This window comes from Anolis carolinensis, chromosome 3 (genome assembly GCF_035594765.1).
Source record: "Anolis carolinensis isolate JA03-04 chromosome 3, rAnoCar3.1.pri, whole genome shotgun sequence".
NCBI lineage: Eukaryota > Metazoa > Chordata > Lepidosauria > Squamata > Dactyloidae > Anolis > Anolis carolinensis.
In genome coordinates, this window is record NC_085843.1 from 253,850,718 (window position 1) to 253,875,645 (window position 24,928).

Sequence of the window (24,928 nt, forward strand, 5' to 3'; positions counted from 1 at the left end):
GGCTAAAAACAATTATTCCTCTCCCTCTAATTAGGACTTTATTTTTCTTTTCTTTTTGTTGTCGGAACCTAGCGGCAAGGATGGTGGATTGTGCTGCCAAATTTCTAGCTTCTGGGGCTTGTACTTTTGTTGTTTAGTGGGAGGGGAGGACACCATTACTCATTTATATATATAGATTTTGAAAGAACCAATCATGAGTCTTTAAGTGTAATTTACTTGTCATATCCAGGTAGCCCAAATAGGGAAACAAGTTGTCCAGGAACACCTGGCCACTCTAAACGAATTCATGTCCCCAGGGCCAGATCAGCTACATCCAAGAGTATTGAAGGAACTAGCGGAAGTTATTTCAGAACCACTGGCAATCATCTTCGAGAGTTCTTGGAGAACAGGAGAAGTCCCAGCAGATTGGAGGAGGGCGAATGTGGTCCCTATCTTCAAGAAGGGAAAAAAGAACGACCCAAACAATTACCGTCCGGTCAGCCTCACATCAATACCAGGCAAGATTCTGGAAAAGATCATTAAGGAAGTGGTCTGCAAACACTTAGAAACAAATGCGGTCATTGCTAATAGTCAACACGGATTTACCAAAAACAAGTCATGCCAGACTAATCTGATCTCTTTTTTCGATAGAGTTACGAGTTGGGTCGATACAGGGAATGCCGTGGATGTAGCATATCTAGATTTCAGTAAGGCCTTCGACAAAGTCCCCCACGACCTTCTGGCAAACAAACTAGTAAAATGTGGGCTAGACAAAACTACGGTTAGGTGGATCTGTAATTGGCTAAGCGAACGAACCCAAAGGGTGCTCACCAATGCGTCGTCTTCATCATGGAAAGAAGTGACAAGTGGAGTGCCGCAGGGCTCCGTCCTGGGCCCGGTTCTGTTCAACATCTTTATTAACGACTTAGACGAAGGGTTAGAAGGCACGATCATCAAGTTTGCAGATGACACAAAACTCGGAGGGATAGCTAACACTCCAGAAGACAGGAGCAGAATTCAAAACGATCTTGACAGACTAGAGAGATGGGCCGAAACTAACAAAATGAAGTTCAACAGGGACAAATGCAAAATACTTCACTTCGGCAGAAAAAATGGAAACAGAATGGGGGACGCCTGGCTTGACAGCAGTGTGTGCGAAAAAGATCTTGGAGTCCTCGTGGACAACAAGTTAAACATGAGCCTACAATGTGATGCGGCAGCTAAAAAAGCCAATGGGATTTTGGCCTGCATCAATAGGGGAATAACGTCTAGATCCAGGGAAGTCATGCTCCCCCTCTATTCTGCCTTGGTCAGACCACACCTGGAATACTGTGTCCAGTTTTGGGCACCGCAGATGAAGGGAGATGCTGACAAGCTGGAAAGCGTCCAGAGGAGGGCAACTAAAATGATTAAGGGTCTGGAGAACAAGCCCTATGAGGAGAGGCTTAAAGAGCTGGGCATGTTTAGCCTGCAGAAGAGAAGGCTGAGAGGAGACATGATAGCCATGTACAAATATGTGAGGGGAAGTCATAGGGAGGAGGGAGCAAGCTTATTTTCTGCTGCCCTGCAGACTAGGACACGGAACAATGGCTTCAAACTACAGGAAAGGAGATTCCACCTGAACATCAGGAAGAACTTCCTCACTGTGAGGGCTGTTCGGCAGTGGAACTCTCTCCCCCGGAATGTGGTGGAGGCACCTTCTTTGGAAGCTTTTAAGCAGAGGCTGGATGGCCATCTGTCGGGGGTGCTTTGAATGCGATTTCCTGCTTCTTAGCGGGGGGTTGGACTAGATGGCCCTTGAGGTCTCTTCCAACTCTACTATTCTATGATTCTATGATTCTATGATTCTATGATTCTAGGTAGATTAAAAAAACAAGCTTAGACTAATCAACAGACTTGGGTTCTTCCTTGTTTTGTTTGGTAGTGTGGTTTTTGGGTTAGTTTGTTGGGTTATAATTGGGACATACAGTGATTAATGCTCAGTGATAGCCAATGTTCAGCATAATCTATCTAATAGGTTTTTTAGAAAGGTAAAATGAGGAGGGAACGCACATTACTGTTCGTTCCTGGGTAGAAAGGTGTTACAGATGTAATAAATAACTCTTTCCCCTGTAACCTGTGTATAAGTATAATGAATAACTATTTACTTATGTACTGAAGCTCCTGGAACCAAGATAGGATACACAATTACCATCTATTTGCTGATATTGTTAAGGACAAATAATCACCTTTTCCCCTTAATAATTAGTGTTATGACTCTGTGCCAAGCTACATTGTGATAATAGTGATAGGACTCTGTCTCAACCTACATAATGATATTAGCAATAGAATTTTGTGTCAACGTATAACCTCCCTGCCTCACGTCATTCCAGTTTTCCTTGTAGCACAATGGTTCTGCATACCTTGTATCTCAAGGGTCTTGTAGAGCTGCCCATAACTTAAGGGAAACACCTTCAGAGTGTGAACACAATGCCATTATTATTCTTCAAGCACTTTGAGCATAAGCGTCCACAACTGTTAATTGTCAACATTGCTGACAAATTAGATTCTGGTTAAGCAGAGAATAAATCTTCTAGCTATATTTATTGCAGTCTAACAGATGTGTGGACCGACATTTTTTCCCCAATGTGCCAGGATTATTGTTGTTGTTGTTTTGTTGGGGGGAAGAGTTAGTCGTGGACATTCTTTCTAGAGTTGAACTTAAAAGGTTAAGTTGATATTTCTCTTAGATAATGTATGTGTGTGAATATTGCATATCAGTATATGAATATTAGTGCACCCCCACTTAACATTTGCGTGCATGATGAGGAAATAAGTGGAGCATCCCATTGCTGCATGGACAAAAATAATATGAATGATTAAAAATGTAGACTGCCTCCTAACAGCAAGGTGAGCTTGCTGGGGGAAAATTGAATAAAAAATTGATAAACTTGAGAAAATATTATTTTACTTCACAACAGTATTTATTGTTTACAGTCTAAAAACAGAATGCAAAATGATTATACTTTAAACAAAAGATTTGTGAATCTGAAAGCAAACATGGGAAGTGGCTTTCCAATAGGTTGAGACAGGAAAACTGTCTCAAAGAGTAAGTAAATAGGGATATAGAGAATGGACTCAGTTCAAAGGGCCCTGATTTTAGTAAGTGTCAGTGCAACGTGATAGATTAAAACCTAAAAGGACAGCAAATAAGAATGACCTGTCTCACTTTCACTTTTTATTTTGATGCTGGAAACCCTGCTGAGAGATATTAGAAAATGTTGTATAGGGGAGGGTTAAAAAAAAAAGAACTGTACAAGCTGGGAGTTTATGCAGATGATCTTGTGATAATAACACAAAACCCACGGGCTCTCCTGAAAAAACAACAACATTTGGAACATTCTCCAGGTTTAAAGTAAATTGTGGCAAAACAAATTTGTCGACTAAAGTATCATCTCAGACAGGGGTAATGAATTCCATGCACTTTCAAATTCTGAAATGGAAAAAGGGGTTTAAATATTTGGGAGTTATAATTATAAAGAACATCTGCTTATGATTTCAAAACAACTATGAAAAACTCTGGAAAGAAATTGAAAGAGACTTAGAAAAAAGGGGAAATGTAATTTTACCTCTTTCGGGTAGAATTGCAGTAATAAAAGCAAATGCCGAGTTCTTTATTTCTCTTTCAGTTGCCCCCTATTATAAGAATGGAATACATTTATGCACTTGCATAAAAATAGATTTCCAGATTTGTCTGTCAGGCAAAGAAATCCACAGTAAAATTTAAAGCCCTGCATGACGCTAAGGAAAGGTGTGGCTTGGGATTCCCTAAGGCCAATTGTATTATGATCATACAGTTCAAGAACCCAAATCATTCATGGTGGCACCATCTGTTCTTCATTGTCTCTGATAATGGGGGGAATTTTAATTGATTCTGTACCTCAAACTCCAGAATGATCCTTCACCCTTTGTGTCCAAATCCTCCAAATGTCTTCCTCCAGTGTTTGGTACTTGAGTTCCCTTTTATGTTCCTCATCCAGGACAGCCCTCTCTACTCTAACCAAGAATACCTCATGTTCCCTAATATGTATACTAATATAATATTGTTATGAGAGTTGTTTGTGAAGAGGGAGACTTCAATCTTATCTTGCCCCTCTTTGTCAGGCTATTGGGAGCTGGGTTATACTTGAGAACAGGACATAAAAGAGCAGCTCTCTTCACCAGCAACAAGATCATGGTGGTGTAACTTGTGGTAATTTGGGAAGGTCACTATTGGGAGATATTCAACATGTGTAAAGGGAAGGTGAGAGTACCTTCTGTAATCTGAATAGATGATTTGTAAAGACTGTATGCGTTATATTGAAATGAGCATACATAAACCCTGTATGTTCTGTATAGATATAATCTGTCAAACTTGATTACTTATCTCCAAAATATTGTACTGTGTTATGGTACTTTATTTCTACTGTGCCTTCCCTGAAAAGCTGGGTTTATAGGAAGAAAATAACTAGAAATCATTTTGCAAAAATTCAATAATGATCAAATTTACACTATGTAAACAAAAATCACACTATAGATACAATCACTTGAAACGTGATGGCATTTTGACATAGGAAACAAAAGCTAGGCTACTCTCAACGAACAGCAAAACAAAAGATAAACGGCAAATTTACAAAAAAAGGAGGTAGTATCAGGTCAGAACACCACTATGACAGAAAGATTTTTTAAACTATATACATTCAATAGGGTATTGAAGTACATGACAAGATGAATTGTAAACTGGGAATCTTCGGTGTCAGTGATTCTTCAAAGGCTTGAACCAGAGAAATCAGGTAATTTTGGCCATCTTCAGGCTGTTGTCATGGATACTTCTAAAGGCTTTGCTAAATTCAGAAAAACAAAGGTTGACCAAGTAGGAGTCATTGTGGTCTTAATGGTCATTTTATACATACAACATTCCCAAAAATGTTTTGAATTTAAGAGTGTTATTTTATCAGACTTTGGACAGTGATAAAAAAAATCCTGTGATTCATTTGCGATTGTATTTGTATAGTGACTATAACGGGTGTAAAAAGGTTTTAGCACTAGAAACTGAGATTATCTTTGTATAATATTCAGAACGATATATTTGACCTTGAGGAATCAGATATTTTCAGAGTAATATTTTCCACAAAGACAGGCTAATCAATGCCATAAAACAGGCATGGGAAACAATTGGCCTTCCATATGCCGCTTAGACTGCAGTGCCCATCAATCCTAGGTACAAATTACCAGTGCTGAAGAATCATTGGGCACAGCAGTCCAACAACTGGAGAACAACATACTCTTCATCCTTGAATCCCAGTGAAAGTATTGCATATTTTCTTTAGCATACTTTGTAACATGCTCTCTTTAATTTCAGATTTAAAGAACTGAAAACAGCTGGTGTGGCAATCAGAAGATGGAAAACAACGTAACAACAATATCTCGTGAGGAACTGGAGGAATTAAAGGAAGCATTTAGTAAAATAGGTAAGTTTGCTAAATTGTTGCAAACTTCATCCGAGAGACAAACAGATACACAATTAAAAGGAAGATTACACATTCTCTGCCATACCCATATCCCACCACATTGTCTTGGTTCCCAAAATACCATTGGGTAGCTCTCAGTGATTTCAGATCTCTAGTCACCTTGATGATTTTACACAAGGAATTACCAATTCAATAGGACTTTGTACTGTAAAAGGCACAGTATGATGACTGATTCATATATATAATCTCACTGATTTAGTATTATTATTACTACTACTACTTGCCAATGCAGAGATGCATTTAAAATATACTGGGATGGATCCAAAGGTTTTCTTCCTCCAACGCACAGTATTTATATATTTATGTAGGGATTTAGGATATGCATAGTACAAATCAGGATTTTATGCAGTAAATCCAAAGTGCAAAGTCCTTTCTTTGTCCACCCATTCCAAAATAGGAATGCAGAAGTTTCTCCTTATGGTTACAATATACTGGCCCAACTATAGATGCATGGAGGACTACTTCACAGATACTAATAGCCCTATTCAGACATTCACCTGAATGCACTAAAACTGGGGATAGAGAGATGGTGGCATGTATGTCCCATCTTCCAACATCTCTAGACTCTTGTGCAGCGAGTGCCAAGTTCTGAAAAGTACTCTGTAACCATATTCGACTTATCAGGGTTCCTGCTCCAAGTAGCTTTGTAACTGGTTTCAATAATTTCAACAGTGACAGACCTTTCTCCTCAATATACTGAAATTTAATTTAATTTCAGATACTTGGGGCTGTTGGGGTACATTCACAACCTCCTCCCCAGTTTTAGCATGTTTAAGTGAACAGCTCTCATAGTAAAGTCACATTCAATAATGCAATCTCCAGGACCCTGGTAGACTGGATCTCATCATAACTAGTGCAATTGAACCAAAAAGAATGTTCCAACTCATTTTTTTCTTTAGGCCAGGGGCAGACAACTGTGGAAGGTTGGGGAATGCATGAGCTCCCTAGGATAATTTGAAGAGGGGTTTAGTACCTTTCCACCAAAAAAACAAAAGCAAAATGCCATCTAGAGAGACATGGGGGCATTTTCATCATGCTTTGAAACCTTTTAAAGCTAAGGGGATGCTTTTTAAATGGCAGGACATGTATTTCCTGTTCACTTCCAGTTTCAAAAAAGGTGTCTCTCAGGCCTACATTTTCCCTGTGTGCACAAATATTTGTGGAAAGGTTTGCAAAAATTGTTTTTGACTTCTGATGACCAAGGGGGGCTTCAAACATGGCTACCCTTTAGAGTGCATTTGAGAGCATTTAAAATGTGGATGTCCAGGAACCTATACTAATGGCCTTGGGGGCCAAATGCTGCCCACAGATGCTAAGCATAAGGAAGTAGACATTTACCAAACAAGCCAGTCTAACAATAAAAATCAGACCAGGAGGAAATAAAACACCATAAGAAAAGAGCTTGTCTTCAGCCTAAGCCATATAATTACACTATCCACTTAGTATTAGCTCTTCTATATATTTTGAAGGTTGTTCATATTTCTGAAACAAACATATATCCAGAAGAAACCTAACATTTTCCAAAGCTTTTGCTGTTAGCCATGTATAAATATGTGAGGGGAAGTCATAGGGAGGAGGGAGCAAGCTTTTCTTCAGCTGCCCTGGAGACTAGGATGCGGGACAATGGCTTTAAACTACAGGAAAGGAGATTCCACCTGAACATCAGGAGGAACTTCCTAACTGTGTGAGCTGTTCGGCTGTGGAACTCTCTCCCCCGGAGTGTGGTAGAGGCTCCTTCTTTGAAGGCTTTTAAGCAGAGGCCGGATGGCCATCTGTCGGGGGTGCTTTGAATGCGATTTCCTGCTTCTTGGCAGGGGATTGGGCTGGATGGCCCATGAGGTCTCTTCCAACTCTATTATTCTATGATTCTTAAATGTTGTCACAGTAATATTTCAGGGTGGGTTTTATAGCTGAGAGAAGAAAACAGCTTATGTATTTAATTGTATTTGCTTTTATGTTGACACTATAATTCCTCAGCATAAGGTGACATAGTATAATAGTTATGGCATTTTTGTAGAATGATACTAACCTTTGTATCGCCCATACCATTTTTCTTGGGCTATAAAAGCAGCTTGAGCCACTATGTTTGGTTCCATGGTTTCAATTTTGTTTCTTGTCAGCAATTTGCAGCCACATTAAGATATAGGTTACAGGACACATCACATATTTTTATGAAGGAACTTGAGCTCCTGGAATATTTGTAACTGAACCAGAAACTATATTTTAAAGCAGTTAGTTTTAAAGCAATTAAAGTAGTGGATGGATAATTTAGCCCATGCCTCACATAGTACTTCATGTAAAATTCAAAGGAGCTGAACTTTGTGATAGTGACTTGTGTTGTAGAAAGTACTGTTAATAAATAACTTTAATGTGTTATGTTCAGTCAGAAGGTGCAGTTAAGGTTATAATGGCTTGCTCCCTGTCACCTTAAAACTAAAAAAAATGTAGTGTTGAGCCTGTAATCCTTGTATGTTTTAGAGCTCAATTTTCTGATTTCGTTATCTTTTTGCACTAGTCTATGATGGCCATTTGCAAATATAGCAGATAGCAAGTAATAATTATTCTGAAAGCATATACTTGAGTGAAAGCTGATCTTAAGGAATTGGTGAGAGATAACATGTGTTACAGAGACAGGTTATTTTTCTACTCTGCAGAAACTTCCAGCTCTCCACTGTCAGTATAGAATACTAACCTATCTGAAAGTATTGCTAGGCAGGAACAAAGATACCTAAGCTGGGAAAAATATAAAACTGCCATCAGTGATCATTAGTACAAACGAATGATTTGGCCATCTCTCTGATCGCAAGTTTGGGTAATGAAGTGCCTCTCTGTCTGGAAGCCAAAAGGCAATAGCATGTATATATCCTGAAAAATAAAGCAATAATGTGTGTGTGTGTGTGTGTGTGTATACACTTATCTGTCTATATATACACACAGGGAATAGGATCGTGGGAACAATGTTCTAGTTAACCATTAATACGTGTATCTCTGATTAAAAGATTGGAAACTGTGAGCTTACATCAGGCCACATATTAAGAAAGTTTTGCATAATGGATATGCAACTTATATCCCTTGTAGAGAAATAGATGATTTCAACTGTAACTGTGGAATGGGCCATGACTCAAATAGCAATATAAGATTGCTAGCTGTGCTTGTGCTATAGAATATATACAGTCTACATATTTTTACTAATGGTACATCTAACTGTAGTAGAAAGAATGCAATTTGACACCACTTTAACTACCATAGCCCAATGCTATGGAATCATGGGAGATATTGTTTTACAAGGTCTTCTCGCCTTCTCTATGAAACAAGGCTGGTGTCCCACTATATAACTCTTCATGATTTCATAGCATTGAGCTACCATATGGCAGTAAAAGTGGTATCAAACAGCATTCATTCTACAATGCAGATGCACCTATAGTATTCTGAGCTCAGTAGATGCATGAAGAGAGAGGCAGCATCATCGGCAAACCCATCATATCTCAAACCAAGAATCCCAGAAATTGGTGTGGTCTGCATAAACTACATGTGTCTTAAGGAGTCTAGGAAAAAGGTTCCTGCCTGCTCCCCCTTTAATGGCCAGTGTCATAAGCCATAAAGGACCATGAGTACAAAGTATTTTCACATGCCCATTCTTATCAGAAATTGACTTGTCTTCCAGCAGGATTTTCTTGCATCTTATGGGTTGCTAATATTTTTGGGACTTTTATGTAGATACCACTGCTGGAAGGAATAATTTGTACATGTGTGGAACACCATGTGCAGCTTCTTGAGTCATGGCCAATGTGCTTAATGTTACAATTTTCAAATCCAGCCCTTTAATTCTTGGTAATCATCGAGGCAAAATGCCATGTAACAACTCTTGTTTATATATTGTTATACACTGCCCTGGCTTTGAGAGTGTCATGGGGAAACAATGAAAAAATGTTTTCTTAGCATAATGAAGTATGCAGTAAGTTTATAGTCTTTTCATAGTATGTGTTTGATTTAAAAATATGATGCAGGCGGATGACGCAAGCAAACAGATGCCTAAAGCAGGCAGTACAGCTGCTACTCCTGCATCACATTTGCAGAGAGCAATGTCTTCAGCATACAGGAGCTAAAAACTTACAGATATGACCTCTTCTAAGCCTCACAAAAGCTATGGGAGTCAGCTAAGGTTCAATCAGCCTTTCTGCCTACACAACCCACCTGCAGGATTAGAGAGCTGTCGGTTTTATCTGACACCAGGGGAGCTGAAGCTCCTCTGTACAAGAAAAAGAACTTTCTGTTTGTCCCTTGTAAAAATATTTGCAGAAGCCAGGATTGAAAAGCTCAACTAAGGTCCTCTCAAGCTGTTCCATTTTTACTGTTTATCTGCAAGAACTTGAAAGCAAAGGGCTATGAATGAACTGTGGTGTTTTATTTCCCTAAGTTTGCTTCAGAATTGACAAAACATTGGGAACAAGCAGAGACACAAACAGAATGATGTTGAGAAAAGTCATAATGTTCCAGTAAATGTGTTTCAGGATATAATCACTTTAATATGTCATCTCAACTTCCTGGATTTAAGATATTTAACAGAGGTGTTATAGGGCTGAAAAGTCCAAGAAGGAAATACGGGGATAGTTATGGACTTTAAAAAAATTGTTCTGATGATGATGTTTTTTGATACCCTGCTTTTTCTTTCCACAAAGGAGACTCAAAGCGGCTTAAATCAAAAGTATTTCAATACAGTTTAAAATACAAATACTGTATACATTATGGTTTTCTTTGGTGGTAATAATAACTGTATGTTAAAAAACTGAGTCCGGACTAGAATTCACAGAATCCACGGCCATCCTGGCTGGGGAAGGAGGCTCAGGGAATTCTAGAATAAAATTATTTTTTCTCATTTTTGCTATCATATTTTCAAGGATTATCTGAAACTATGGTCTGGGCTTGATTGAATAATCAAGGGTAAAAAGACTTAAGACAGTCAAGCTCCAAAATAAACTATGGCAAATAAATTAACAAGAGTAACTGAGTACTGATAATCAGTGGAGAGTATTTTGTTATAGGAGAATTGATATTATCAATATTTTAAGAAAATCTGAATAGCTGAATTGAAGCTGCTAATCAAGGTGGCCAATTGTAACATCCTCACTTTCCTCAAACAAACAAGAGTTCTTTCTCTCATCCTGGACATTCCATAGATATATAAACCTCACTTGCCTAGTTTCCAGCAGACCTCACAACCACTGAGGATGCCTGCCATAGATGTGGGTGAAACATCAGGAGAGAATCCTTCCGGAACACAGCCATACAGCCTGGAAAATTCACAGCAACCCAGTGATTCCGGCCATGAAAGCCTTCGAAATTTGAATATAAAGAAGTTAAATATTTGATTTAAAGGAATGCTATATCTTTGATTACTTTTGTGTACATGTTCATTTGGAAATATTGATGCAGGGACATTGCAAGAATTAGTTGACTATTAAGTTCTGTTTCATTTATTATTAGGGGTCTTGAAACTATTAATGCATAAGAATTTTAGTATTTAATTGAGAGGGATTGAATTATAGTAAGTTAAATTGCATAAAAGCCCTTTTGATGTGCTCTTATTTAAATGTATGTAGAATGAGAAATATAAAGACAAAGCCATCTCTCTACCTATGCAAACTAATAACAATGCAGCTGTTATGGTTGAGCCTCATGGCTCTACTACTGGGAGACGTGGGCGTAAGACTCCTCGAGAGTCAGATACTCTCGAGGAGCGAGAAAGGAAGCGGCTGCAAGATATCTTTGCAGAACCATCTGACGAGGATTCTTTTGAGGGGTTTACTGAGAGAATGGAGGAAGAGATGGTTAGCTCGGAAGAGGATGACATGGAATGGACTCGTGTAAGGGAGGATTTGGGTGCCACTGGCAATGATAGTATGGAAGGCGATTGGGGACCTTCAGGATTAGACCTGTGGACAAGCTGGAGGGATGGGACGGGATCCACAGCTGGGGATGCTGCGGGGCGTAGTCAAAGGTGTTCCAGTTCTGATGAGGAAAGTGATGAGGAAACGCCCGGGCTAAGGAGAACAGCTGATAGCGATGAGGACTTGTAACTGGCATAAAATGGGGTTTGGGAGCAATAGCAAATGGCGTTGGGCAAGGTAATCTGGACGAACGCTTGGGATCTGTGTGGGAAGTTTTCCTGAAGACGGGTGTGATTCGTTTGCTGACTACCTTTGACCTTCCGTAGTCTTCTTGACGGACGCCATCTGCTTACTCTGGACTGACTGACTACGGCCTCGGATTCTCCTACCTGTGTCTATCGTTGGAACTGGTGAACTACAAACGTCTGCATCGGCCTTACGACCTTCGGAACGGATTGGGACTTCGCTGACTGCTTCTGCCCTCGTCTGCTGTGTTTGTATCGGGAATTTGCCTGCTGTGTGGAGGAGTAACCTCTAAGTTACTCAAACATAGCTCTTGGCAGCAGAGAAGCATCTGCTGCCAATTAGTTGCATTCCTTTGAACTTTTTGTTCACCAGCTTCTGTTTGTTTATTCCCAGGCTGAAGCAAGCTGTTTTGATTTAACCCGGATTAAACTCCGGTTTAATCCGGTTTATCTTTTGAACGTTTTTCTTGTCTCTTTTTACTTTTAAGGCCAGTGTTTGCCTAGCCCTTGTCTTTTACGGGCATTTTTGGTTCTGTAACTCCAATAAACTTTGTTATCTTTTATCTTGTGGCGTTCTGTCTTTGACAGCAGCTGTAAATGTATACATTTGCACAGAAACCGCACTGAATTCAGTTGTGAGTGTTCACACAATAAAGTTGGTAAATAAAAGTAATTAAGTGGATAATGACAACATTACATATTATATTTACAGATATTGACAATAGTGGCTATGTCAGCGATTATGAACTTCAAGATCTTTTCAAAGAAGCAAGCCTTCCTCTACCTGGCTATAAAGTCCGAGAAATTGTAGAAAAAATCATCGCAGTAACAGATAACAACAAGGATGGTAAAATCAACTTTGAAGAATTTGTATCAGTAAGTATACTACTCTCTCAAGCTCTGTGTTTACCTGGAGTGACCTGTTTAGTACTAGTAGGTTATAAATGAAATATGAGGTCATTACTAAACTATACTTTTCAGAGCTTATTGTGTTACATACTGTAGCTTTCTCTTATATAGCACATCTCTATGTGGTGTATTATCTTCATGTAATGTATCTGCACACAAGGAATGTGAGTAGTACTGATTTCTTTGCTATGCTACTAAAGGAATAGCTATATGGCTCCAACCCCTGCCTTGGTGTGCTGCTTGCAGTGCTGCTGCTGCATTTAATTAAGTAAGCAGGGAGTTTCTCTCAATATGCCCTAAAATAATAATTTAAAAGTTTAATTAGTAACTTTTTAAAGAATAAACAGAATATCCTTTAATGAAATGCGTCTTATAAAATTCTTAGTTTCTTAGGTATCAAAGCTCATGCCAAAATTTGTTGTTGCAGGAATCTTTTATGTGAGGCCATCCAAGATTTCCAAAGAACCTTTTAAATGCAGCTGGAGCATGAAATAGAGGGAGATACAGATGTACACTAAAAGCAGTGGACATTTTAAGAAGCTCACTACATAGAGCATAAAGTTTAAAGTGCAGCACATTCTTAAAATCTCTTATCCCTCAAAGAGGAAGAATGGTTGAGATATAAAGATATTTATTTATTTATATTTGAAAATGATATGCTCAGACTTAAAACAATTAAAGAACCGAAGTGCTAAAAAAAGTATCACTCAAACCAGAGGTATTTCTACGGGTTTAGCTGACAGAAGTATAGGGAAAAAAGACATTTCTTCCAAAATGCAGTAACAGCTGCTTACCAGAACTTCCAGAACAATTGGATACAATTTTTATTGAATCTGAAAAAATAAAAAAGGGATCGGGTATTAACAGTTTTGACAATTAAATAAAAACTTTTTAATATTTCTGGTTTATTTTATAAAGTTAACAAATACAAATGGAAAAGTCCTATAAAACAAAGTATATAGTTAAGGTTGGTTTCTAGTCTTTATTTAGTTATCCTGGAGTGACAACAGGGAGTCAATTAAATAGAATGATAAGATGCTGTCACAAGAATTGTAAATTTATGCTTTACTTCTAAAACATGCAAACGTGAGTAGTAGGTACCGCTCCGGCGGGAAGGTAATGGCACTCCATGCAGTCATGCTGGTCACATGACCTTGGAGGCATGTACGGACAACGACGGTTCTTTGGCTTAGAAATTGAGAGTCGGAGAGGACTAGACTTAATGTCAGGGAAAAACCTTTACCTCAGGGCTGTAGCCAAGGGGGGAAGGTTAGGGGTTCAACCCCCCCCCCCCGAAATTGTTCAGGTATTTTAAAAAACCTGGTTTACTCATGAATTGGTTAACCAAATCCCCATGAGTGTCCACTGAAGTTTATTTGTTTTGAGTGTCCACTGAAGTTTATCGATGGAGCCTGATTTCTAAATTATTTTGCGTTATGGAACTACTCTTCATGATTCGCTATAAAAATGTTTCACCCCAAAAAATTTCTTGGTTATGGCCCTGCTTTACCTTACTATATGACTATGTGATGGCTTTTTAGTGTGTATATGCACTTGATGAAATCAATTGTTAATAATATGATTAAACCTTAGATAAAATTTAACCATAAAAAAGAGACTCTTAACCCTCAAAGCTAGTTCCTAAAGACCCATTAAACAAAGACTCTTCACCTGCTACTGGAATGATATCATGGAGAGGGCCAGACACCTCCAGGAATGGTTGCGGTTGATCTACACACACACTTTAGCTATGAAAATATTCTTCTGACAGCTATTGAAACTTTATGGTTGAGTCCTGCCATTAATGTTTCTTTTTGTCAGGTGATAGGAAATTTAAGTAACTTCGGGTGGAGGGTGCTGGGGCCACAATTAAGGGCATAGTGTTCATGAACCAGATAAATTGTTATACTCTTTCTGCTTTCGTGGAGGTAAGGAAAGGTAGTAGGACAAGAGAATGAAATTTCTGACTCTGTGGTGTTTTTCAAATAATATTGGTTTGGATCTGGACCTCCCTAGGAATCGGAAATTTGAGGAATAAGTGACTTTAAGCTCTCAGCTTCTTTCTTCCTTCCTGTCCTCAAAGCTGTGTTCTTCCTGTCTTCACATAGATTTCTACTCATGGCATAATGGTGTTTGGCAGTGACAGTAAGATCTTGGCCCTAGCACAAACTCTCATCATAAATTCTACTCTATTTGATATTAACAAAATTTTTGTGGAAAGAAAAAAATGGGGGGAAGCAGTATAAACATGCAAGAGAGATACAATTCATAGAACAGCCACCTGGACGTTCCATAAAATCCAGTGCGTGAGGCAGAGTATTTGCATGCTAAAAGCCTCATCTGGAAGTACCTCCGAGCTGATTTGCGGTATTTAAAAGCATTTCAAATGTCACATCTTTTAAAGAATAATAATGAATTAGTAATGTAGCCTAATACAAGATGGAGCTATCCAGTGTCTCTCAACTTTCTCCAGATAGGAAGAGCTATAATTATATGGGATGATGGGAGAATATTCATGCGATCTGTAATTAGCAATCTTCAGTAATGTCTGAATGAGAAAAAGGCTTAATGGCTAAATAGCTGATTAGCTATTATGTGAGTTCAGTCTAGTGATAATAACAATGTGAAATGACCTAAACTTATTTGCATTAAAAAACATAAGAGGGAGCAAATTCTAAAGATGGTTATGTTTCATCTATGTATCTTATTGGGAAAAATATTTTATTAATCAGTGTAATATTGCTGCATTAGTGATGTCTTCCTGTATTATTTAAATGTACAATTCCGCTTTGCTATCAATTTTCTCTGTACAATTCCGCTTTTGCTATCAATTCCGCTTTGCTATCAATTGTTTTTGCCCCTTCTTCTTCTTCTTCTTCTTCTTTTTTTTTTTTTTTGCATTTTTTCTTAGCTCATTCTGTAAGACAGATTTTAAGATCTAGTGGTTGGGATAATTATTTGGAAGGGAAATAAAGGAATGGGAGGGTGCAAAGTTTTGCACTAGGCTATTGAGTGTAATATACCTAGCATTCAGGAACTGTATTTGAATAATTCACTCTTTTATTCCAGGTTATTCAGGAACTGAAGAGTAAAGATATTAGCAAATCATTCCGAAAATCCATAAATAAAAAAAAGGGAATTACTGCAATCGGAGGAACATCATCAATTTCTAGTGAAGGGACCCAGCATTCGTATTCAGGTAAATAATCAATCCTTTGTTCAAAGAAGAATAATCTATAAAACAATAATCTTATATTTGCATTTATTCCAATAACATTACTGTATCTCTATGATTAAAATGTTGACTTCAATTTTTTTTACTATTTTGCCTGCTAAATCTGATGCGTTTACTAGAACAAACAGTGCAGATAAAATAATGTTTAAATTATTAATTTTACAGCCTTACGTAGTTCGCAGTAAAAATTCTTTAGAATCTAATATTCAGAAATATATACACCCTGTTGTTTTTGTTATTAGTTGCCTTCAAGTCGCCTCCAGCTTACAGTTTCCTAAGGTTTGCCTTCCTCTGTGACTGAGTGAACATGAGTTGTTCAAATTTAACTAGCGAGTTTCCATGGCTGAGTTGGGATTTGAACACTGGTTCTCGAGTTATATAGTACCATCCTACTACATTTGCTGGTTCATTTAGAGAATTAGAGAGGAAACATACTAGAAAGACTACAGATATCCTACAAATGTGCTATAGATATGCTACAAATCACTACTGGTTCTCACTGCATTGTGAGAGCCAGCACTCCTTACTGCATGGTATTATTTGTGTAATTACAGTATAAACCTTGCTCTCAGTTTATTCGAATCATAAAAAAGACTGAATCTTGGGGAAGTAGCCAGTCTTGTATTATTAAAACTTTATCCAAAGAAAGCCAACCTCTAGTTACCAAGGTCATGTTTGAAAATATATGTAGCTTAGATTTGCATGGATTAGATTGTACTAGTAGTATATTTATTTACAGTATTTATATTCCGCCCTTCTCACCCTGAAGGGGACTCAGGGCGGATTACAATGAACACATGTATGGCAAACATTCAATGCCAACAGACAAACAACATATATAGACAGACACAGAGGCATTTAACATTTTTTTTTCCAGCTTCACGATTCTGGCCACAGGAGGAGCTGTTGCTTCATTGTCCACTAGTGGCTGTACTTCCTCATTCCTTTCCTCGTGTTTTGCTGGCAGTTTTATGATGTTGTAAATTAGTTAAATTAGCCTCCCGCATAAAGCGTACCTAAATTTTCCTACTTGAAGATGCAACTGTGCTTAACATATAGTGCTTAACATATGGTAATGGAGAAGAGTTTGAAAGGGTCTATATATCAAGGTTTCTCAATCAGGAGGTCATAACATTTCTAATGCCCTTTTGATGTGCCTTAATTTAAATGTATGAGTTCAAACACAAACATCACTATTTTTGAAGGACGGGGCTTGGATTTGTTGATCCACTGAGTTCTTTCCAGTTCTGTAATTATATTTTGTGATATTTGTTCAGCCTTTAAGATTAAGTTAACCTTTTGTTTTGTGTTTCTTTTTATTTCTTTTGCAGAGGAAGAAAAGGTTGCATTTGTTAACTGGATAAATAAAACTCTTAAAGATGACCCTGACTGCAAACACCTTCTCCCTATGAATCCATCAGATGATAGCCTTTTCAAGTCACTTGCTGATGGCATCCTCCTTTGGTATGTTCAGTGTCCCTTTTATATTTTAAAATGTTAACTAGAAAAGCAAATTGACTGCTGAATTGCCATATTGAAACACATTTGGTGCAATCCAGCTAAAGTCAAACACTGTTGAGTCTCACTGAATTCAGTAGGAATCTTAAACGTTTTAATTCTTTAAGTTAGTAGGAAGGAATTAAACCAAATAGTGTCTTCATTCTGAGATGTTAGCATGTTTTCACATACTCTTTAATCAAGTGTAACAATGAGTCTTTCAACAAAATGTTATGATTCCTCCTGGAAAGCAGGGCATACTTGTTTAGTTTTTTCCAGCTTTCCCTGTATAGCAAACCATTCAACCCTTTTCTGTTCTTCCATGCATTCAGCATGTCTTCATCCGAGAGCACACTCAGTCCTTATTGAACTATATTTGGAGACTTAGTTTTTGTTTTGTTTTATGCTTCTAGGTGTTTTTTTCTCCCTTATTGGTATCATTTTAGCTGTATTGCCATAGACACTACCATAGTTTGCTCTTAAAAGTGATTTTCAGTAATAATTTAAAAGTCCATGTGTTTTCTGAATCGCTGGTATTTATCTCATTTATTTGTACACCTACCTGCAGTGTCAAGAATGTTTGCATATACAGGTTTATACATATAAGTGTGTTGAACATATTGACTAGGGTACCCTTTACACACATGAGAGATACACACCCTCAAATTCCTGAGCAGCAAAGAATTGTACTTGGAAAGCTAATTATTTTTGTAGATTGCTACCATCAGAAGTGGTAAAGTCTATACTACAATAAAATAGATGAAATCATGAAGGATAGATTTGCTAATGTATACAGGCAGTCTCCATGTTAGGAACAAGATAGGGTTCTGTAGGTTTACTCTTAAGTTGCATTTGTTTGTAAGTTGGAACCAAAATATTCTTACAGTGTACCTCCAGCCAAAAACATATATTCATTAGCTTTGGATAGGGCAGAGAAGGATTAACACCCCTGCAGTGTTTGTTATGTCGTCTGTGTACCTGTTCAGAAGATTTCACCTCACTTTCTGCTCCTGTGACAATTGGATTTTGAAAAAATTGGCTTATTGTGGAAACAAGGATTGGTGAGCAAGCTTCAGTTGAGATGCCTTTCCCCCTTGATCATTCTTTCAGAAGTGACTTTCCCTTCCTAGAGATAGATTTCCCTCACTTCCTGTTGCCTCACCTCTGTTCTTAACTATGAGTTGTTTGTAAGTTTGTAACTTGGAGATTGCCTGTATATGGAACCTCACTGTTTAGAATCAATATGCCAGTGAATACCAGTTTATGGAAAACAACATTAATGAAATGCTGGTTTTATTTATACTGGGCTCCTAAATAGCAGCCAATAGACCAGTGGTTCTCAACTTGTGGGTCCTCAGATGTTTTGGCCTTCAACTACCAGAAATCCTAACAGCTGGTAAACTGGAAGGGATTTCTGAGAGTTGTAGGCCAAAACACCTGGGGACCCACAGGTTGAGAACCACTGCAATAGACCAATTTGGGAAGTGGGTTTTTGGACCCTTTTCTGCTTCAGCAAAGCTCATGTGCATTACATATTTAGATATAACATATTTATTGTGAATAAACCGGTTCTTCAATATAACTTGAATTATTGAATTTTGGAATTCACTATATTTCATGAATAAAAAGTGTGCAAAGTATTCTGTTTTGGTGGTCACCTTAAGATCTGCTGGCCTTTGGTGTAATCTGATAGATTCTATTTTTTAGTAAAATACTCAAATTCCATGAACTGCATCTCTAAATGATAGTCAGATTATACTAAATGAAAAATTACAGCTCTTTCTTTCGCGCAGTCCATCAGTACTTTGGAGCGTTTTGGCAGTTTTGTTTGGCATCTGTTGCTAGGGGATAAAAGCCTTGTGACTTGAAGGTTGGGTTGCTGACCTGAAGGCTGCCAGGTTTGAATCCCACCCCGGGAAAGCTCCCTCTATCAGCTCCTGCTTCATGCGGGGACATGAGAGAAGCCTCTCACAAGGATGGTAAAACATCAAAACATCCAGGCGTCCTCTGGGCAACGTCCTTGCAGACGGCCAATTCTCTCACTCCAGAAGCAATTCAGGTTGCTTCTGACACGAAAGAAAGGAGACAAATTTCATGACCTTGTTTTTTTCTAGGAAGAAGTGGAGTTAATTTTAGTTATTAGAATACATTGTATTAAATACTGGAACATTTACATGTTGATTTACATGTCTGGGAACCCTAGATGATTGTCAGCTGAATGTTGAAGCTCTCACCACTAAAAGCACTGTATTTGAGTTTTGAGAGTGGTGCTTCAGAAGATCTGTCATAGATTATGAATCTCGAAGGGCTTGTTCAGTGATGCACAACATTTATTTATTGTACAGTCACTGAAGTTGAACATGGATATGTCAACAAACTCTCAGTGGATTAGTTTCAACTTTTTGTGTGCGTTGAAAGTACCCTGGTAGTTCTGATAATTCCATCAGTCACGAAGGGAAGTTTCACTTTCCTTATATGTAGACTGTTGTGCAAATGCCTGAATATTTGGAAGGCACAATATCCATTGAACATTACATTCCACTGTACAGTATTGTTTTCTTGTCAAGATCTTTTTAATTGTTAAAAGATGCATTTATCTTTTATATTCATCTGATAACTATTTTCAGAAATATATGGTTAAATACTGACCTTTACTTCCCCAGCAAAATGATTAACCTATCCCAACCAGACACAATTGATGAAAGAGTTATTAATAAGAAGAAGCTTACCCCATTCACAATATCTGTAAGTACAGTACAACCCGAATTTGAGTTCTTAAATCTAAATCAAAAGTTTGTTAAAAATAAAGAAAAAACAATATTGGAAAATTAACAGTAACAATAATGAAGTGTTCTGATTAAATACCTAGTTGTTTGGAGTTCTTATACAGTATGTACCTGTGTTACTTTATTCCCTATAAAAAGCACCACTTGACATGTAATGTAAGTGAAACTGCGATGATGGAAAGCTGCAGAGTGCTTTCTGCCTGTTTTGTTTGCAAAGTCGTTTGCAGTACTCCAGTAGCACTTTTGTTACAGAGATATTACATTTATGGAGAAACCTGGAGGAATCTAATAATAAATCTCCCAAATAAGGCATTGATAGTCCTTGCAACTGTAGAATGGTTTGATATTGTATGAGTGCCCTAGTATTTTATGGGTATAGTTTACAACACAGACACAGTTTCACTTCCTTCCTCAGCTAGATTATATTACTATCTCAAATAATTGCTCACACACCCTAGTGAAATGACCAATGATCTCAGAAGCTCATAAAATTGTGTGCACAATTAACTAAATAACCTACAATAAGACATCTATAAACCGATGATTTACGTTGCTATTAATACAATTTCATAACATTACATAACCTGTCTGCCTGGGTTATTAGACTTAATGACCTTCTGTGAAGGCATTACTGGGATGTTCTTCTGTTATCTCTCCTTTCAACATATATTCAAATATTTATTAAGCCCTTATTTTCTTTCCCTCCTATTCTGGCCAGCTTAGCTATTATAATTTTTCTCCAGTATAATGTTTGCTTCTTTGACCAAGCTGCTTTTTCCTTCTGTGTGTTCAGATTCAGCTTGGTTCTTTTTATATCAGCAGTATACAAATATGCACTTTTACATACTTGATAATAATGCCATTATCTTTCAACCCACTCGCTATGTGGGCGTCAAGATGGGGCACAATATTTCTATCGAAGTGTGTTGGGATAGTCATCCTAATGCATTAATTTTACAATTCATATGCTCTTCTCTCTTCCCAATAGTGTTGGGCTATCAAGTGTTGTCCTTCACTCTGTGCCACTTAAAGTGGGTAGCACACTTGGCCCAATGGCTCTGGTTGAAGGAGTCATCCACCTGGAAATACCAACTATGAATGCCATCTGGCAGTTACCTGTATGTATATGTGTGTGTGTGTGTGTGTGTGTGTGTATATATATATACACATACACAGTAGAGTCTCGCTTATCCAACGTAAACGGGCCGTCAGAACATTGAATAAGCGAATATGTTGGATAATATGGAGAGATTAAGGAAAAGCCTATTAAACTTCAAATTAGGTTATGATTTTACAAATTAAGCACCAAAACATCATGTTATACAACAATTTGACAGAAAAAGTAGTACAATACACAGTAATGCTATGTAGTAATTACTGTATTTACGAATTTAGCACCAAAATATCACGATGTATTGAAAACATTGACTACAAAAATGTGTTGGGTAATCCAGAACGTTGGATAAGCGAGTGTTGGGTAAGTGAGACTCTACTGTATGTATATATATATATATATATATATATATATATATATATATATAGAAAGAAAGAAAGAAAGAAAGAAAGAAAGAAGTCTAGATGGTAAGAATAGCAATGGCTTTCTGATGTTTTGAGCATCACAGGCGTTTCAGGGTAAAAGATTGAACATTATGGAAAGACTCATGCACTATTATCAAGGTCTAAGGACCTTGACAAAAATTTCATCCCACATCATCTTGTTAAAAGTTCTAATGCAGTGGTTCTCAACCTGTGGATACCCAGATGTTTTGGCCTTCAACTCCCAGAAATCCTAACAGTTGGTAAACTGGCTGGGATTTCTGGGAGTTGTAGGCCAAAACACCTGGGGACCCACAGGTTGAGAACCACTGCTCTAATGCAATATATATCCCTTGTCAGTTTGTTCTACATCTCTTTCATAGAGTTATATGTTTTGAAATGATAGTTGTTGCTCTTCAGTGATAAAACAAATCCCAAATTCCAACTGCTTGCATTTTCCTTTTTCTTCTAGGAAAACCTAGATCTTGCGCTGAATTCTGCATCAGCTATTGGTTGTACTGTAGTCAATATTGGATCACAAGATCTAAAGGATGGCAAACCACATTTGGTGTTAGGATTGTTGTGGCAAATTATTAAAGTCGGGCTTTTTGCTGATATAGAAATATCCAGAAATGAAGGTAAGAAATTAAGTACCATCAGGAATTCTGATATCTGAAATCTGTGATGAAGCATATCTTCATGTGTACTTTCTGTAACTTGAGAAAAAGAAGACATTAAATAATAAAAATGACTGTAATCATTTTTGTTAATTATTTTATAGCTCTTATTGGTTTGCTAAGTGATGAGGAAGAATTAGAACAATTAATAAAACTATCTCCAGAAGAGCTCCTGCTACGCTGGGTTAACTATCATCTGAATAATGCTGGATGGAAGAAAATAAGCAACTTTAGTCAAGACATTAAGGTATATCTTGATCTAACTCCCTAATAAAATCAAACCAATTATTTTTATTTGAAATTTTTGAACTAAACGGACCCAGACCATTCCAGGAATCTTGTTTACCTGCAGTAAACCCTGATGAAAGTATCCTTTTTGGAACAACATTGCCACCCATGATCAAAATATAAAAGATGTAATTAATTCATGTAAATATTCTGTGCCAATAAATGGTTAAAGGAACAATCCTATCTTTCCAAGAAACCAGATGAAACAGCTTAGATGATCTATTACTGTTTATGATGCAGGAGTGTTTCCAGCCGCACACGTCAACCTGCAGGACTTAACCCTCCAACATATCCTTGTGTTGGCCCTAGGGTACAGCAGCCCTGGAAACAGGGTAATTTTTTCTGTCCTGTTGAAGTTAATGTGAGGAAAAATAAATAAATCCTCGTTGCAAATTCTCTGCTTGTGCTGCAGTGAGTCAGCAAGGCTGTTGATGTGAAGGTTGCTCTACTACAGAATATTCCCCTGCTTGATATTGTTACTGCATAACAAATCAACTGGATATGACTAAAAACGGAAGCATGGCATACTCATCCTTTGTACTCACTGTTTTCTTTGAATCAGGTAGATTTCTAATATTAATTCTGTTATTGTTCCTTTAGTTCGAAGCATTTCAGTACAGAAATAGCTTACTTTTGTTTTCTGGTTGGGTTATGTTGGACTACCATGTTAAGTAATTCTGTAATCGGGTTGCTGTGAGTTTTTCAGGCTATGTGGCCATGTTCCTGCTATTGCAACTGGTGCCCGCAGGAGTCTCCTTTTTATGCATGTGGCTGTGAATATTGGGGTCTGTTGTGAGATTTGCTGCTCTAGGTATGAGGTCATCTCACAGAGAGGAAATGGATTCATCAATAGCTTTTTTGGGTACAGAAACTTTATTCATAACAGCTGCATAGGGTTGGTCTGATATGGATCAAAAACTTCACTGTTATTTGAAATCTTTTGCCTCTGGCCAAATTGCTAGGGGAAAACTAGAGTGTTAACTGTGGAATCCGCATGGCTGGACAGCCCATTTACTTCCTTGTCATCTAATGGTGAGACGTGCCATTCTGTCCTCAAACTGGGTCTCAACCTTACTGTCATATCCAAAGACCCCATTAGGGGACCCCATAATGGGGAAGATCATCAAAGCACTCTGGTCCTGTTACCCCACACAGATCCAGTCCTTATGCCACACCACCAAAATTTAGACAGAATACAAGAAACAAAAGCATGCTTAATGCTGGGACAATACTAAGTGAATATAGTGTGAGTGGGAAGGAAGCAGTAACAACACTGCAAAGGAAGTGGCAAAGCGGCTTCTTTTATACGCACAAGCAGGCGAGGGGGGGGGGGGGTTAGGGGTTCAACCCCCCCCCCCCCCCGAAATTTTTCAGGTTATAAAAAAAACCTGGTTTACTAAATCTATGAGACGCAAAACATTAGGAGTCCCTCCAGGCACTATCTCAAACAGATATTGACCGATTTATAGCGGGGGTGGGGGGTGCCAGGGGTTCAACCCCCCCCCCCGAAATTTTCAACCCCTCCCCCCAAAAATTTTTTTTCTGGCTACGGTCCTGCGCACAAGGTATACGAGAGAGAAATCTACTTTTTCTTTCCCACCCTGGGAAAATCTCTTCCCCAATCAGTTGTATGCACAAAACTACATAGACCTATAGGACAAATAAGAGCACATGATAAAAGAAGAAAATGTAAGCTTTTACTTGTCCCCACACCTCCTGCTGTACCAAAATGTCACTGGCCGGTCTGGACTAATGCTTTGCATTGTTTTTTCCAGGACTCAAAGGCCTACTTTCATCTGCTCAATCAAATTGCACCCAAAGGAGGCAACAATGGCGAGGCTGCCATTGACATTGATCATTCAGGCCTTGATGTAAGTGTATTTGCAAAATATACTTGTACCAAACAACAACAATTTGCTTAAGTAAACAGGCTAAATCTGGCTGTTCTGGGTTTAATTGGGACTATATGATCCCCATTTAATCCCAGAATATAGAACTATATTTTAAATCTAATATAGTTTTACATAGTCATATAAAAATATTATATTTTTTTCTAAGAAGCACGAGTTATATTTTTTCTAGGAGCAAAATGACTTGAAGAGGGCCGAATATATGCTTCAACAAGCAGACAAATTGGGCTGCAAACAGTTTGTGACTCCAACAGATGTGGTTGCAGGCAACCCCAAACTTAACATGGCCTTTGTTGCAAATCTCTTTAACACCTACCCTGCACTGCAAAAGCCTGAAAGTTCTTCTTATGATGTCAATTTACTAGAAGGTGAGTTCCATCTACATGTTTTATTTGTCATTAGGAAATTACAAATACATTTGGGCATTTT

The 24,928-nt window shown here is 37.9% G+C and overlaps 1 protein-coding gene and 1 long non-coding RNA gene across 3 annotated transcripts in view; one reads left to right on the forward strand and one right to left on the reverse strand.

Moving 5' to 3' along the window:
* pls1 (plastin 1) overlaps window positions 1-24,928 on the forward strand; it is a 70,562-nt gene that overhangs the window by 27,507 nt on the left and 18,127 nt on the right. For both annotated transcript variants that reach the window (XM_008106205.2, XM_003218249.3), the window contains exons 2-10: window positions 5,360-5,468; window positions 12,374-12,537; window positions 15,640-15,769; window positions 17,137-17,269; window positions 19,966-20,047; window positions 22,097-22,262; window positions 22,406-22,548; window positions 24,365-24,460; window positions 24,672-24,867. In XM_008106205.2, coding sequence (XP_008104412.1) covers window positions 5,399-5,468; window positions 12,374-12,537; window positions 15,640-15,769; window positions 17,137-17,269; window positions 19,966-20,047; window positions 22,097-22,262; window positions 22,406-22,548; window positions 24,365-24,460; window positions 24,672-24,867 — 1,180 coding nt within the window. In that variant the 5' untranslated portion in view covers window positions 5,360-5,398. The remainder of the gene's footprint in view (window positions 1-5,359; window positions 5,469-12,373; window positions 12,538-15,639; window positions 15,770-17,136; window positions 17,270-19,965; window positions 20,048-22,096; window positions 22,263-22,405; window positions 22,549-24,364; window positions 24,461-24,671; window positions 24,868-24,928) is intronic.
* Window positions 2,921-24,928, reverse strand: part of LOC134297856 (uncharacterized) — a 43,569-nt gene continuing 21,561 nt past the window's right edge. The window contains exons 3-4 of the long non-coding RNA XR_010004733.1: window positions 13,365-13,403; window positions 2,921-4,841 (exon numbers count right to left, since the gene is read on the reverse strand). This is a non-coding gene — a long non-coding RNA (uncharacterized LOC134297856). The remainder of the gene's footprint in view (window positions 4,842-13,364; window positions 13,404-24,928) is intronic.